Below are 15886 nucleotides of genomic sequence, written 5' to 3' on the forward strand. Positions count from 1 at the left end.
ATACAGCTCCATTATTTTTTTTTACAAACTGAACCCTCCGGTGTAACCATCAACCAGATTAACAAAGAAACCCAGACGCACCATTCCATCACTGCCCCTTCCCCACGTGACCTCTATCTTGACCTGTTTGTACACATCATATTGATGGAAGCACATGGTGTGTTCTCCTTTGTGTGAGGTCCTGAGATTTATCATGTTGTATTTTGTGTGGTTGTAAATCTACTTGCTGAAGGTGTGCTATTGTATGATAATATTGCAATTTGTTTATCCAGCTGTTGATGGACATTTGGTTTGTTTTCCAAGTTAGGCCATTGTTGGTGGAAAGATTCTTGAAGTCCGACTTGCTATGTGCATTTCTACACTTACTTGTGAGGGCATGGCTGGGTCAGAAAGATTGGCAGGTTCTGCCAAACTCTTTGAGAGTGGTTGTGCTAATTTACGCTCCCGCTGGTTGTGTATTAGTATTGTCTATCTCTCCTGTTTTCATTTTAACCCTTCTGGTGGGTGTGTAGTAGTTTTAATGTACATTTCCTCCATGGTGTAAGAGGCTGAGTACCTTGTCATGAGTTTATTGGGCATTTGGACATTTTTATTCGTGATCCTCCTGTCAAGTCTTTCACTCGTCTTTACATTGAGTTGTCTGTCTTTGTCTTATTGATTTGCAGAAGCTCTTTATATATTCTGGATGCAAGCCCTTCACTGGTGACATACTCATACTATACAGGTCTTTCTCCACGCGGTGGTTCATCTTTCTCCTAATGGTGTCGTGTGATGATGGATAGAAGCTCCTAGTTTTAATGTAATCCAGTATGTCAGTCTTAGCTTTATGGCTACTGCTTTTTACATGGTCTTTGAGAAACTGTTGCCTGCCATCATCCAGGGTTTTCTTCTAGACGCTTTCTTATTTTGCGTTTCACATGGAGATCTGCAATCCACCTGGAATTGATTTTTATGTGTGGTGTGAAGTAGGGGGTCAACATTCATGGCTTTTCCCATATGGAGATCCAAGCTGACCAGATCCAAGCGTAGATTACAAAACCATCCTTTCTCCACCATGTGCACCTGTGGGACTGTTTCTGGACGGTCCCGTTCAATAGGTCTGTTCATGGAATTTGTGCTTATGCCCACCAGCTTCATTATTGTACGTGTAGATTTCCCCCCCCTTTCTTCCGCCTCCCCTCCCCACCCCCCCCACTCTGGTTCAAGCTGTTGTTTCTCAGTCTAGTTGTGTAGAACACAGCTCCCTGGCCCATGCTGGTATTCTGAGCCCTGCTCTCCCCCTGGCTGAGGCAGTCAGTCCACCGCTCACAGCAGCTCACGGCAGCTCTTGCTGGCTGCTCACGATGGCTGCCGGCCACTCAATGCTGGCTGCCGGCCGCTTTCGCTGGCTACTGGCCGCTCGTGGTGGCAGATGGTAGCCCATGGCAGCACACAGCAGCTCACGCCGATGTCCGGCTGCTCATGGCAGCCCACTGCTGCCCAGCTCCAGGGAGAGCAGTTGTTCACAGCCTTAGCTGTAGAGGGCGCAGTTCACTGGCCCATGTGGGAAACTGGCGACCTCTGCGTTAGGAATACAGCGCTCCAACCACCTGAACCACCAGGCTGGCCCACGTGTAGATGTTTTGGTATTCATCTGGTACTTCATTTTCAAGGTTACCTTGGCTATTCTTGATCCTTTGTGTTTCTATATAACTTTTTTTAAACTGGTAAAATACACATAACAAATTTACCATTTTAACCATTTTTTTTCTGTGGCATCAAGCACATTCACGTTGTTTGTTGTGTGACAGTCACCACCATCCATCTCCAGAATGTTTCCATCTTTCCAAATTGAAACCCTGTGCCTATGAAACAACAACTCTTTCCCCTCCCCCAGACCCCCTCCTACTTTCTGTCTTTTTGAACTTGGCTTCTCTAGTTCCTCACATAAGTGGAGTCACACAGTATCTTGTTCCTCTGGAATTTGACTGGGGTTGTACTGAATCTGGAGATGACTGGCTGCCCTGAGCATCCTAGTAAGGACATCTTTGCCCACAAGTCTGGTGATTTCCCTGGGAGGAACCCCCAGAAGTGTGTCCATGCCTTCCTGGGCCTGATAAGCCTTAAGTGATTTGCTTTCCAAAAGCTGAGGATGGGCTGGCTTTGCCCATACCCTCCCGGTGTCCCGCCCTGCCCTCCCCTCTAACCAAACCAAACATGCTAATTTGATGGATGAAAGTGACATCACCCTGTTTTGATAGTCCATTGTGATACTAACGGACAGTTAACTTTTCCCTAAATTCGGCATTTACCATCGTTCTTTCTTTGTAACTTCATTGGCGTCTGACTGAGGGATAAGATTCTTTCTGCAGCCAGGGCTTTAACCCATTTTTTGGCGTAGATAGTACAGACCTCTTCAAACCGAAACCCAGTGGGGTCACAAGGAGTCTGAAGGTTGTTTTATCAAGAAGGTCCTCATGCTATTTTCACCTGCTGTCATAGAAACGCCTAAGTCACATGCTCTGGGCTGGAATGAGCTTTTTTCTGGGTGAGATAACCCTGATTTGATCTTGCTGATCAGATACTCTGATGACAGCCTCTGGTGACTTCTTAACAGATGCAGTCCTTTTGCTTGCGAGGCCAAAATATTTTAAAATAGAAAGGGAAAATATATTTGTTCTGTGTTTGGTTAAGCAGGGGACTTTGCGAGTGAAAATATGAAAATAGGGTCTGGTGTCTGGGTGGTGGGGCAGAGTGAAAAAGTGGTAGATTTTGGAATCAGCCTCAGTTTCCTGATCTGTAAAAAGGACAAGAAACCACCCTCCCAGAGTTGAGGGAGGTGGGGAGACAGAATGAAGCGAAGCCTTGAGACCTTTTTTAAAAGAATACTAAATAATTTCAATTACAGTTGACACACGGTATTATATTAGTTTCAGGTGTACAGCATAGTGATCAGACATTTATATATCTTACACAGTGATTTCCCCGATAAGTCTAGTCCCCATCTGAAACCATAGTTATTACAGTGCTATTGACTATATTCCCTATGGATGTCTTGAAGCCTCTAGCAAACCCCACGCTGGCTGTTAAGTAGGGCCCCAGGAAAGGCCCCCTCTTCCTCCTTCCTCAGCCCTAGCCGATCTTGATCTTGCCCATAACTATTAATTGAGCACCTACTATCTGCATTGTGTAGGGCACTTGGGATGGAGGAAACCCACATTGTAATCCAGGGGTCTGCAAACAAGGGCCAAATCTGGTCGACCTCCAATTTTTATAAATAAAGTTTATTGGAACGAAGCCTCATTGTTTGAGTATTGTCTGTGGCTGCTTTTGCTGCAGCAGGCAGAATAGGCCTGCAATGCTTAAAGTATTATCTGGTCCTTTCAAGACAAAGCTTGCCGACTCCTGTTCCAGTGGGTGGAGAGGAACAATAAACAAGGAAGTGCAATAAAGAAGGAACTAATGTGTATATGGGATGATAAACGGTGATAAGCATGGTGGAGAAAAATAATCCAGGGAAGGGTGTGGGGGTGGGGTGGTTAGGGAGGCCACATTCACTCCGTGTCACTTGAGCTGAAAGAGAAGGGAGTGAGGTGTATACATATAAGTGGCTGTGTCTGGAGGGGGAGGAATAGAGTCCAGGCTGAGATGCAAAGTCCCTTTGGGGGGCTGTGCTGTTCCATATTCCAGCCCAGGCCCTTGACCGCGATAAACTCTGAGCCCTTCACTGTTTACCAAACCTTTGTACTCATCATGATCTCATCAGGTCCCCCTCCCTGCTCCCACCAGCAAGGACTTCAGGTGCCCAGAAGGGTCCCCAGTGACTACATCCATTACAGGGGCAAGATTCCACTGGCAAGCCGAGGTGGCCTCACCATTACTCTCTGTGGGAACCTGCCAGCAGATGGCACAGCACAGCCTCTTACAGAGTGGGTCATGCCCCAGCCCGTAGCATGAGGGAATGAATGAAGGAAGGAAGGAAGGAAAGAAAGAAGGAGGAGGTGGGGAGGGTGGAAAGGAAGGGTGCACCTTCTGGTGACTTGGGCCAGTCTCCGATCCTGCAGACCCCTGAAGCCCTTCCTGTGTTCTGAGCGTTGGTGAGGGGGGTCGTGATGGCTGAGACAGGCTGCCCTCACCCCCAAACTCACAGTCTCTGTTGGCTCCCGAGGAGCTTGTCCATGGCCAGCAGCATGTGGGATGTGAGGGCTTGGGCTATTGGGGGGTCCCAGCCAGGGTAGGATCTGTTAGCTTAGTGCAGAGGTTGCACAGAGGGGGCCGAAGGCATCTGTGCCCAGCTCGCTGCTGCTTACGCTCCCAGAGGGACCCTGGACCCCTCCTCCAGGCAATAGCGGGTGGAGAGCACATTGTCCCATAGCCTGGCCTCAGTGCCGCCTTTCTTGCCCCTGTGGCATCCTCCTCCTCTCACTGGGCACTGAGGACCAGAGAAGAAGACAATTTTCTAAGTACCTCCAAGGGCCAGGACCTGTGTGGAGGTGGGGGTGGGGTGGGGGAGAGCTTTCCTTGCTCAGGGACCGAGGGACCGTGGCCAGACTGGAGCTAAGGACGTGATGGTGGCGTTTCTGAGCTGGGGCTGGGTATGGCAGTGTCCTTGTAGCGCTGGGTTAGCAACTTGGTCACCAGGCTCAGTAACCTGGGCAACCTCTCCGAGCCTCAGTTTCGTAGTCTGTAAAATTACAGCAGGTAGGTAATGAGAATCTCTCACTACCAGGGCTGTGGGAAGATGAGCCAGAATGGGAAGGTGCCAGCCCAGGAATAACTGTGCCTGTGGGACCTGCTTTGCTCTGGGCCCTGGGCAGTGAGGCTGGTCCACTGGCCCAGCAGGGGAAGCTAGATTTGGAGGCAGAGAGCAGATATTACTTGTTGCATTTTTTAAAAATCGGGCTGAAATTCACATAACGTGCAATTTACCCTTTGAAAGTGTGCGTTTCAGTGGTATTTATGATAGTATATTCATAATGGGCCACCACCAGCTCTTTCTTCTTTCAAAACTAAAGTTTGACTTTAAGGAAGGACAGATGATGGAATTTGGGTACAGGAAGTGGTCCCACTCAGACCCTGACCTTGAGCCGTGGTTTGGCTTCTCCGAGCCCTAGGTTTCGTAATTATAAATAACGAGAATAATAGTAATAATGACAGCCGACATTGCATGGTACTTCATGAAAGTATTTTAAAAATATGAACTCTTAATTTGCACGTGCACCTGCAGGGGTCGATGTCCCTGTAGCATCCATTTCATGCAGCCTGGGGAAATTAAGGAACTTGCCCAAAGTCACGGAGCCAGGGTTTGTCTCTTCGTCATCCCCCGGGAGACCCCTCTGTCAAATCCTTCCCCATGGTAGGGGACTTGCCTGTCAGAGAGCCTGTCCTTGGTTCCAGTCCAGTTTCCAGCAGGGAAGAGCCTTCAGCCCAGACGGTGGCTAAATTAAATCTAAATTAATGAAAATTTAATAAACTGAGAGATGTGGTTCCTCAGTCTCACCAGCCACAGTTCAAGTGCTCAGTAGCCACAAGTGGCCAGTGGCTCCTGCAGTGTCCATTGCGGATCTGGAACATGCGTTGGACCCTGTTGGTTACAGTGCCTGGTCTGCTCGGGATGGCAGGCAGGACAGTGGGAACACTCTCTCAGGGTCTCTTGGTGGCCCGAGCGAGACTGTCTCTTACAATGGGTGTAGGTCTGGATTGTTAAGTGTTGGAACTGGCCCAGCCCTGTCCCTGTGCCCTGTGACTTGGGATTGTCGTCTTCTGTGCCCCATGAAGGGCTGCGAAGATTCCATGAGTGACCGTGAAGGTGAGGCGGTGAAGTACCCACGGGGTCCAGTGCCCCTGTGGGCTGGGCAGCGTTGGCCATTACCGTGAATGAAGATAATCGATTATGGTTACACGCATGTGTTGTGGGTTTCCACAGTCATCGGTCTTAGCTTCCAAAGCGTCGTCGAGTGAGATGCATATGTGGGTGAGCAGGTGACACGGAGGCCTCTAGCCACCAGGGGGTGGCCTGGGATGCAGGGTGGGGGGCTAAGCCTTGGGCTCAACAAGTGGTGGGAGGGAGGAAGACCCCTCCCACCCCAGGCTGTGCTGGAAGATTTCCAGCAAAGTCTAGGGAGAGGCCGGTGAGCTCTGGATTGACTGTCACTGCTGCCAAAGCCCTGAGGTCTACACACTTGGTGACCCCAGGTGGCCACTGCTGGGTCTCCATGGGTGGGTGTGCGGGGGCTGGGGCGGGGGGAGGCATACCTAGGTGGCGAGAAGACTGACAGGTATGCTGGTGGGGCTCAGGAAGCAGTCTTGAGGTGTTGGTGATAAGGGGTGGGGTCAGGTACCTGTGCTACAGCCTCGGGAGACCAGGCAGATGGCCCGGGTGGCATGTGGTGTCCTCGGGATCAGGGGCTCTGCCTCCCTTCTCTCCTAAGCCTGCCTGTCTGCTTCTGTCCTGAGAGGTGAGACACGATGCGCATGTGATCCAACCGTTGACGCTTGCTCTGTGCCAGGTCCTGGCGCTGGAGGTGGTGGGGAGTGAGGCTGACAGTCCCCACCCACAGGGAGGGAGCCCGCTCGTGGGGAAACAGATCTACGCTTCCAAGTTATCCTGGGCAGAGCCAGGGTTTGGCCCGGAGAGCCGAGCTTCCGAAGCACATGGAGGCCCCAAGGAGGAATGAGTGAGGAGGGAGCGCAAGGAGGCCTGGGGGCTGGCGCTGGAGGGCCATGTGGAAAGGGAGGCAGGCACCCTGGTTCTAGCAGTCGGAACGTTATCGAATTTGGGTCACAGATCCCTCACTTGGCTGCTTCAGGAGGATAATTTCGGGGGTGGGGGCAGTGAATATATGCAAATAAATACCACTATCCTGCTTGCTGTCCTCCCGAGATGGGGATGGCGTGCCCATTTCACCGAGCTGCCTGAGATCCCACCAGGGCACCAGTTCCCCCAGCCGGGCCCCAGGGAGGGAGTTTGGGCACCGTTGAACCCCTGTGGCAGGCGAGAGCCGTTGGTGGCATCCGGGCCTGGGGTTGCTGCTGGGCGGTTTCACAAGCCTGGGCAGGGGCAGGCCTGGGCCACCGGGCTTCCGCGTGGCCTGAGGCAGGAAGAGCTGGCGGCTGATGTAAGCCCTTGCGCAAACCTCTGGCTGCCGGCTTCCGGAGCCTTCCAGCCGCCTGCCTGCCAGCCAAGGCGGAAGCCTGGGGCCTGGCGGGGCCCAGAGGCCCTGATGCCCAGACTTGGGCTGCATGGGTGGACTAACCGGCTACCATGGCCCTGGGTCCCGAGGACTCAGCGCTGGAGTCCGGTGAGGGGGCTGCACGGGGCTGGGCTGGAGTCTGGGGGCCCGGACGCGGGGTGGTGGTGTTGATGGCGCATGTGGCCAGAAGTTGTCTTCCCATTGCTCAGCCTGCTGCCGTCACCACTCTGGGTTACCAAGGTGGAGGCCCTGCCCCTTGCAGCCCCACTTTCCCTATGTGTACCCTAAAGGGACTGGGTGGACGCTTGGGCCTGTGTCCCCGGGAAGTGGTGAGTGAGCAGCTGTGGTGTGCAGGCCCTTCCTGCCTGCAGGGCTGCTGCGGACCCAGAGGTGGTGGGGCCGGACTGGGGCCACCTGGGCACCTGAGTCACACAGTGTCTGCCTGCCCCCTGCGGTCACTTCACTACTGGGCTGTCACAAACAGTGCCCCCTCACAGGGCCTTGGAGAGGCTAACTGAGGGGGCACACTGGAAGCCCTTTGCTCGGACCCCTGCTGGGTGCCTGGTGACTCGTGCCCAGCTGTGTGTGTGTACGCCACCGCCCCTCCTCCTGAGGGCGCTGCGGGAGGGTCACAAGCCCTAGGCCTGGTGCTTCCAGTGAAGGGGCATCATCGCCGTTGTCGTCACTATTAAATACATGCCTCCTTCACTACAATTCTCAAGGGACGCATTATTATCCCCATGTGCTTCTGAGCAAACTGAGGCCAGGTAAGGGAAGGCCCTTGCCCAAGTCTTGCAGACTCCCTCTGGCCTGTGACCAGGAGGTCTGCCAGGGTCTTCCCCTGGAGGGTAGGGGGTGGACCTGGCGAAATGGGGCGTGGCAGGGGTGTGTGGTTCCTACCCAGGCCCCAGCTGGCTGTCCTTCCAAGTAGCACTCAGTCACCACACCCCCCGTTTGAGGGACCCTGGGTGGGGGGTTCTGTTTTCTGGAGGGACGGCCCCCTGGAACAGGGCTTGCTGGCCCTGTATCAGCTGCCGTGCTCACAGCTCTCATCCATTCACTGATTTCATTCACTGAGTCACTGTAGTTCTGGAACCTGCTGCTGGGCGTGCATTGAGTCACTTCTCCCAGGCTGTGGGACCGGGCACTTCCCATCTCTGAGCTTCAGCTTGCTTGTCCGTTAAATGGGTGCACAGGGCCAGCTGAGTTCTCGGTGGGTCTGGGCCTGTCCAGGACTGCTGTGCGGTTCTCAGGGAGGTAATTCCCCAACTCATGGGTATCTTCCCTGGTCCAGCAGCCCAGAGCAGGGGTTCAGACCATGAGTCCCCCTCCACATCCTCATTCTGTGGCCTAGGGAGGGAGGCCCCTGCCCCTCACTGAGCCTCAGCTTTCAGCGGTGGATGGGGAGAACCAGACCTCCCCAGGGGGCTGGGCTTGGGCCTGGCCTCCTGCCAAGAGTGCTGGGTGCCCCAAGTGAAGGTCTACTGTGCTGGCTTCCTTCTGCCTTGTCCCCTGGGGTCTCACCACTTTCTCAAGTGCTGGGTCTATTTGAGTTGACCCAGGCCTGTTCTGAGACTAAGGGCCTGGGGTGGGGTGGGAGGTTTTTTTGGTGTCCCCGCCAGTGTCAGCTCCTCACAGTGGGGAGACACAGGGAGAGTCAGGATTTCAGGGTGGTGGGCCAGGTGGCGGTGGCCTGGTGGCTGCCTGACAGCCCCCCTTCTCTCTGCAGGCGAGGCCTTCTTGGGCAGCTTTGTGGCCAGCGGGATGGGGCCCTCAGCCTCATCCCATGGGAGCCCAGTGCCCCTGCCCTCTGACCTCTCCTTCCGCTCCCCCACCCCCAGCAACCTGCCCATGGTGCAGCTGTGGGCCGCCCATGCCCATGAAGGTAAGGAGTGTGCCAGGCGGGTGGGGTGAGGGCTGCCAGGCCAGGTCGATGGCTGTCCCCAGCACTTCTCGTCTGCCCACTCCCCTCCACAGTCACCCCTCCCTGCTGTGGCTGGTGGGGCCCAGCCCCGTCCCTGGGCCTCCGTTCAAATGCTCAGTGCTTCTTCTTGTCACTGTTACAGGGCCTTTGCACGAGCTGTTCCCTCTGCTTGCAGCCCCTCACCTCACCCCACTGGCTCTCTCCTGTTCATCTTTCAGGGCTTGACTCAAACCCCCCCCCCTCTCATTTGTGACAGTGGATTTATTTGTGTGTTTATTTGTGAAATACCCATTTTCCTACCAGAGAGCTCTGAGGGCAGGGCCTACTTTGTTTGGCTTGACACTGTCTCCCTGGCATGCAGTCAGCGCTTTATTTTTTTAATTTTTATTTTTTAAAGATTTTATTGGGGAAGGGGAACAGGACTTTATTGGGGAACAGTGTGTACTTTCAGGCCTTTTTTCCACGTCAAGCTGTTGTCCTTTCAATCTTAGTTGTGGAGGGTGCCGTTCAGCTTCAAGTTGTTGTCCTTTCAGTCTTAGTTGTGGAGGGCGCAGCTCAGCTCCAGGTCCAGTTGCCGTTTTCTAGTTGCAGGGGGCGCAGCCCACCACCCCTTGCAGGACTCGAGGAATTAAACTGGCAGCCTTGTGGTTGAGAGCCCTCTGGCCCATGTGGGAATTGAACCGGCAGCCTTCGGAGTTAGGAGCATGGAGCTCTAACTGCCTGAGCCACCGGGCCGGCCCTAGCTCTTTATTAATTGTGGCAGCAATGGGACCAGGGGCCATAAGTCTCTTCGGTTGTAGTTCTACAGTGATGCCCCTAAATATGGGGATCTGAGGGCCTGGCTTCCTCCTGGCTCAGAGCAAATCCTGGACCTCTTTGGAGCCTCAGTTTCCCCTCTGTCATTGAAAGGATGGGCCTGGGGGACCCTGCGCTCCTTCCCCCCTCTGGCTCTGGTGGATTTTTGATGCTGGGTGCTAGCTCCCTTCTCCTGCCACCCAGGTGTCCTGTGGTGCTCCTTGTTCGGGAAGATTAGGGTCCTAGGAACACCCACTGCAGGCTGAGCCCATGGTCTCCCCATTTCCTTCTCTGTGCTCCTGCCATCATCCCCCATTGTGTGTGCCCCGCACAAAAAGGGTGGTATTGGCTCTAGGCCGGGGATGGTGGGCCTTTGGGGCTGGGGTCCCATCTGAGCCTCCTGCTTGAGCCCCCAGAGTAGAGGGAGCTGGAGGGGCCTGAAGCAGAGGCTGCCTGCCTTTCCGGCCTGTATGCCATCAGCTCCTTTGCCCTCCCTGACACTCCATTTTCTCCTTTGCCAGCAAATACTAGCAATAATAGTAATGACAACAAACACAGGGTGTTTACTATGTACCAGGCACTGCACACTTGAACTCACTTTATCCTTGGAACAAGCTGGGATGTAGAGACTATTATGCCCATTTTACAGATGAGAAAGTTGAGGGACCCGATGGCCTACACAGGAGCGCTGTTTCAGTGACTAAATGAGATAATGTGTATCAGATGGTCTTTATTGTTTTGTGATTGTTGTTAATGTCATTATCAGGTGGTGCTGTGGGAGAAGCCATGGGCCCCGTGTGGCCAGGGACAGTCCTGCATCCCTGGCCTCAGAGGGAGCGACTGGGGGCATGGGGTCCCAGGTCCCTCAGGGATCTCCAGTAGGACCCACAGACCAGGCAGAGTGTCAGGACCCTCCCCTGTGCCCATTGCCCTTCTGCCTGGCTTTCTGGGCCCTGCCGAGTGGCTCTTGAGCCTCCATTCCCTGTGTGCCCTCTTAGGCGTCTTATTTCTCTGTCTGAGGCTACCCTTTCCTATCTTCTTTGTCCCTGCAAGGCTCTGATTCTGGGCATCACTGGTAGGGCTTTGTGGGAGGCTGGGAGGACCCTTGGCAGGAGGACTTCTTTCTTGGTAGCACCTGTCTGGGTAGCCAGAGATGGTCAGTGAGCTGAGGTTCAGAGATGGTGAATGACTGCTTGGGGTTCCACAGCAGGAAAGGGACCCATGAAACCCTTAAACCTGGTCTGTGTTGAGCTGAGATTGAGTCTGGATGACCTGGGTTCAAAGCCAGGCTCCTCTGCTGTGAGAACTTGGGCAAGGGGCCTCTCTGAGCCTCATTTTTCTCATCTATAAACAGGGATATTAAGAGTAATTCTGCCTCACAGGGTTTTTTGTGTGTTTGTTTGTTTTTGAGGTATAAATGAGAAAAACAAAGGCAAAGCAGTTGACAGTGCTTGGCCTGTGATTGGAGAGCTGCCATCCTCATCACTGTCCTCTTAGTTGGATCCATTCTGATCCTCTTTCTGGCGGATTTGAGAGCCCAAGTTCCTGGGGTCTGCCTGGGCCTAGAGGGAGGGAGGCCTGAAGCGCCAGGGTTGGGATGGGGGCAAGCATTACCCTGGGAAGCTGGTGTTAAACCTCAGGCTCCTTGAAGGGGTGGGGGTGGGGGGTGGCGGCTGCCGGCCAAAATAGTTTATTTCCAGAGAAAAGAGTGCCAGAAGGAAGCTCCAAGGAAAAGTGGGAGGAATGAGGTGGTCCAGCCCCGCTTCTCTTCTCTCTCTTCCAGGCTTCTCCCACCTGCCCAGCGGGCTGTACCCATCCTACCTCCACCTGAACCACCTGGAGCCCCCCAGCAGTGGGAGCCCCCTCCTCAGCCAGCTGGGCCAGCCCAGCATTTTCGATACCCAGAAAGGTCAGGAGGAAAGTGGGGAGACTGGGGGGGTCTGTGGTTGGGGGTAACTTCTGAAGGACTTTCGTGTGCCACCCCCCCCACCCCCCCGCTACTCAGCGTTCCAAGCAGCATCCAAGGACCCCCACAACCTTCTGGAGCCTTCTGGTTTGCTCTGCCCTGTTATCCTCTTAGGCCCTCCAGCTCTTAAAAGAGCCCTGGCCTCTCCTTTCACAGATGAGGAAACGGGGGCCCAGAAAGGTTACTAGGTGGATAAGGCAAGATTTAAACTTGGTTCTATCCATTTTCAGAGCCTGCCCTCCCAAGGGCTGCGCTGTGCATGGCCCTCCTTACCTTGGGCTTGCAGGGCACCCTTTGACACCCTTCAGGGGCCCCCTTTTGCCTTAGTCCGGCAGAGGGGGGCGCTGCATCACAGCTGCGCTCTGTCTTCTCCGCAGACGGCTTCTATCTACCTGCCCCAGGGGCTCCGGGCGTCCTGCATTCTCATGCGCCCTCCTCCAGGACCCCAGGAAGCCACTCTTCCGGCGCCCCGTCCAAAGGCTCGCGGGAAGGTACAGCCAAGGAGCGAGCGGGCCGCGGCGGGGAGCCGCCCCCGCTGTTCGGCAAGAAGGACCCTCGGTCCCGCGAGGAGGCTGCCGGGCCTCGCGGCGTGGTGGACCTGACCCAGGAGGCGCGGGTGGAGGGCCGCCAGGACCGCGGACACCCGCGCCTCACTGAGCGCCTGTCGCCTTTTCTGGCTGAGCCAGGGCCACCGCGGACACTAGGTGTGGCCACCACTGAGTCCAAGGGCAAGAACCCGCTGCCAACATCGACCCTGAGCCTCTGCAACGGTGCGGGGGACACAGGGCTCCCTGCGCTCGTGGCCGATGGGGCCCGTGGCACCAAGGAGGCTACACGCCAGGAAGAGAGCACGCGGCTGCGGCGCGCAGAGGCCCTGCTGCCGGGGCCGTGCCCCTGCCCCTCGCCGCTGCCACCGCTGCCAGGAGGCAAGGGTCCGCCCGCGCCTCCACCCACCTCGGCCAGCGCTTTCGCTTCACAGACCGGCCCCGCCGGCGTTTACACCATCTTCCCCACGGCACCGACGGCACGTGAGCCGGGCCGCGAGCACCGCGTGGTGGCGCCCACCTTCGTGCCTTCAGTGGAGGCCTTCGACGAGCGCCCGGGGCCCATCCAGATCGCGTCACAGGCGCGGGACGCCCGAGCCCGGGAGCGCGACGTGGGTAGGCCCGGCGTTCTGCAGGGGCCGCCAGGGTCCCCGCGGCCACCCCCGGACAGGTCCGAGGGGCTCCGTGAGAAGAGCTCCGTGATCCGCTCGCTCAAGCGGCCACCGCCAGCCGAGGCACCTCCAGCGAGGGCCACGCGCGCCTCCCCGGACCCCCGGGCCTACCTCCCTGCTAAGGAGCTGCTCAAGCCGGAGATGGAACCTCGGCCTTGTGAGCGCGCTCCCCGCGGGCCCCCCGCCTCCCAGCAGGCCGCCAAGCTGTTTGGCCTGGAGCCTGCGCGACCGCCCCCTCCCGCGGGTCCTGAACACAAGTGGAAACCTTTCGAGCTGGGCAACTTCGCCACCACGCAGATGGCGGTGCTGGCTGCGCAGCACCACCACGCCAGCCGCGCCGAGGAGGAGGCCGCTGCGGTCTCCAAGAAGGCCTACCTGGACCCCGGGGGCGCGCTGCCCCGCGCTGCGGCCACCTGCGCCAGGCCCGGAGCCGACCTGCATGCTGCGGCCCACGGGGCAGGAGAGGCCTCTGCCATGCAGAGCCTCATCAAGTACAGTGGCAGCTTTGCCCGTGAGGCCGTGGCGGTGCGCCCCGGAGGCTGTGGCAAGAAGAGCCCCTTTGGAGGCCTGGGCACCATGAAACCCGAGCCCGCCCCTACCACCACGGGAGCCCCACGCGCTCAGACCCGCCTCCCGCACACTGGGGGCCCTGCGCCAGCTGGGGGCAGGCAGCTGAAGCGAGATCCGGAGAGGCCTGAAAGTGCCAAGGCCTTTGGGCGCGAGGGCTCGGGTGCCCAGGGTGAAGCAGAGGTGCGACACCCGCCTGTGGGCATTGCAGTTGCAGTGGCCCGGCAGAAAGACAGTGGTGGCAGTGGCCGGCTGGGGTCTGGGCTGGCGGACCAGGAGCGCTCCCTGTCACTGAGCAACGTCAAAGGTGGGTCCTGGATCCCACCCTCACCTTTTGTCCCCTTTCTACCTCTTCCACCTTTGGTTTGCATTTTTACCTGTATCCTAGCCTTCTTTCACCCCCTATTCTCCCCACCTCCCTGGTCCCATTTGTCCTTTACCCCAGGGCTGCAACTGCTATTTAAAGTTTATTGCTTTTTCTATCATACATGTAGTAAAAGATTTAAAATGCAGGAGAAAAGGAGAAAGGACCATTATATTTTCCAATCCCCTGAACACTTTCAGATCTTATCTGGGGTTCATTCTTGTGCGATTTGCTTCTACCTGCAGTGGTTCTAGCGCATGTCAGATCTTGGACCTCTGCGTTTTTCCCACGTTGCAGTGTGGGTTGTCTCCTCTCGCTATTGCAAACTTTTTACAACTGTCATTTTTTTATTGGCCTTTACTATTCCATTGAGAGCACGCACCATAGTTCAGCTAGCCATTCCCCTTGTGGGCATTTTAGTTTTCCCTTTCTTATCTTCCCCGCCTTTCTTCTGCCTCCCCCCCCACCCCCACTCTGTTTAAGCTGTTTGTTTTCTGTGTATAGAACATTGCATTGAATATTTTTGTGCATTGCACCTTCATGGTGTTTTGAGCCGTCTTCCAAGAATATGTTCCTAGTAGTAGACTAGCTTTAAGCTTTCAGTTCTAAGTTCTTGGGAGATAACCGTGCCTTACCTCGTTCAGTGTCCCCAGTGCCTAGATTGGGGCCTGGCACGTAGTAGGTGTTTGATAAGTGATAAGTGAATGAGTGACTGAGTGTGACAGAATTAGGGTCCCGGCATTCTTATGGGTCTTGAATTCACTACCTCAGTGACTTCTTAGGTAGTTAGGGGTTTTATATGCCTGTTAGCAGTATATGAGTTCATTTTAAACTCCTCAGAATTGTATTTTAGTATTATTAAAAAAAACAACTGCTGCTAAGTTTGGTAGAGAAGACTGGTGCATTTCTTTTCATTACTAGTGGAGTTGAATGTTTTTCCAGAACTTGGATTGTTTGTGTTTCTTTTTGTCCCTTGCATATTTTACTGTTGGAACCCTTCCTGGGATTTTGGAGAGTTGATATTTGTGGCATTTTTGTTGGGACCTTGGACTTGGTCTTCCCAGAAGAGAGCCCACTGTTGAGCCAGGGGCCTGCCTGCAGGTTGGGCAGTGAGGCTACCCCACCACCCTGACCTGGGCTGTGGTTAGGGCCCTGCGGGGTGGGGTTGGCAGGCTGGGGGTAACGGCCTCAGAAAACTGTCTCTCTGCTCCTTGCCTATGCGACTTCTCAACAGTTGGACTCAGTTTCTTCCCTGTGCCTCCGTCCCCAGCCCTCGCTTACTCCCTGTACCCACCAGCTCAGGCCCTCATCCCTGGCCCCTGTCCGTGACACCCATATAGCCGCCTCCCTGCATCTGCCAGATTTTACTCCATAGGACTACGTAGGCGTCTTGGGTGCACGTCTGTGGGTCCCCATCCCTCCCTGGGCCTGGCCCCCACTGTGCCTTCCCTAATTGACTCCTGGGCTTCATCCTCGTTCACGGTGAGCGACTACTGCTGTGTCCTGTCACAGCTTCCTCTTGAACCTGCTGTCTCAGTCCTGCTCTCCCAGATGAGCCCAGTAAGGCCCAGACCGCCCTGAGCCTGAGCCTCACACTGGCCCTGCCCATCTGCACGCACACTGTGGCTGCAGAGGATTGTCATCTGGCCTAGGTGGCTCAGAGTGAGTGATGCTCAGGGAATGTTTGTTGAATGACTAATTGAGCCCATTGTTCTGTGTGGAACCCTTTTCCCCCAGCCAGGGGAGCCCATCGTCTTACCCTGGGGGGTTTGCACCAGGCCCTGCCTTAGTCTGGGATTGAAGGAGTGGGCAATAGCTTTTGGCTTGGGGGTGGTCAGCTTGGTGGTGGACAAGCCCTCCCACTAGGGTCAGAGGTTTGGGG

The 15886-nt window shown here is 55.5% G+C and overlaps 1 protein-coding gene across 8 annotated transcripts in view; it reads left to right on the forward strand.

The window, feature by feature from the left end:
* TNRC18 (trinucleotide repeat containing 18) overlaps nucleotides 1-15886 on the forward strand; it is a 75632-nt gene that overhangs the window by 12923 nt on the left and 46823 nt on the right. For 6 of the 8 annotated variants that reach the window (XM_019753620.3, XM_088798787.1, XM_074313969.2 and 3 more), the window contains 3 exons: nucleotides 8902-9057; nucleotides 11675-11800; nucleotides 12235-13947. In XM_019753620.3, the coding sequence (XP_019609179.3) occupies nucleotides 8902-9057; nucleotides 11675-11800; nucleotides 12235-13947 (1995 nt within the window). Of the gene's footprint in view, nucleotides 1-6812; nucleotides 7281-8901; nucleotides 9058-11674; nucleotides 11801-12234; nucleotides 13948-15886 lie in introns of those variants that run through there. The other 2 variants (XM_019753623.3, XM_074313972.2) reach the window with 2 other exon arrangements.

This window comes from Rhinolophus sinicus, chromosome 5 (genome assembly GCF_057876585.1).
Source record: "Rhinolophus sinicus isolate RSI-liver-muscle chromosome 5, RSI-T2T, whole genome shotgun sequence".
NCBI lineage: Eukaryota > Metazoa > Chordata > Mammalia > Chiroptera > Rhinolophidae > Rhinolophus > Rhinolophus sinicus.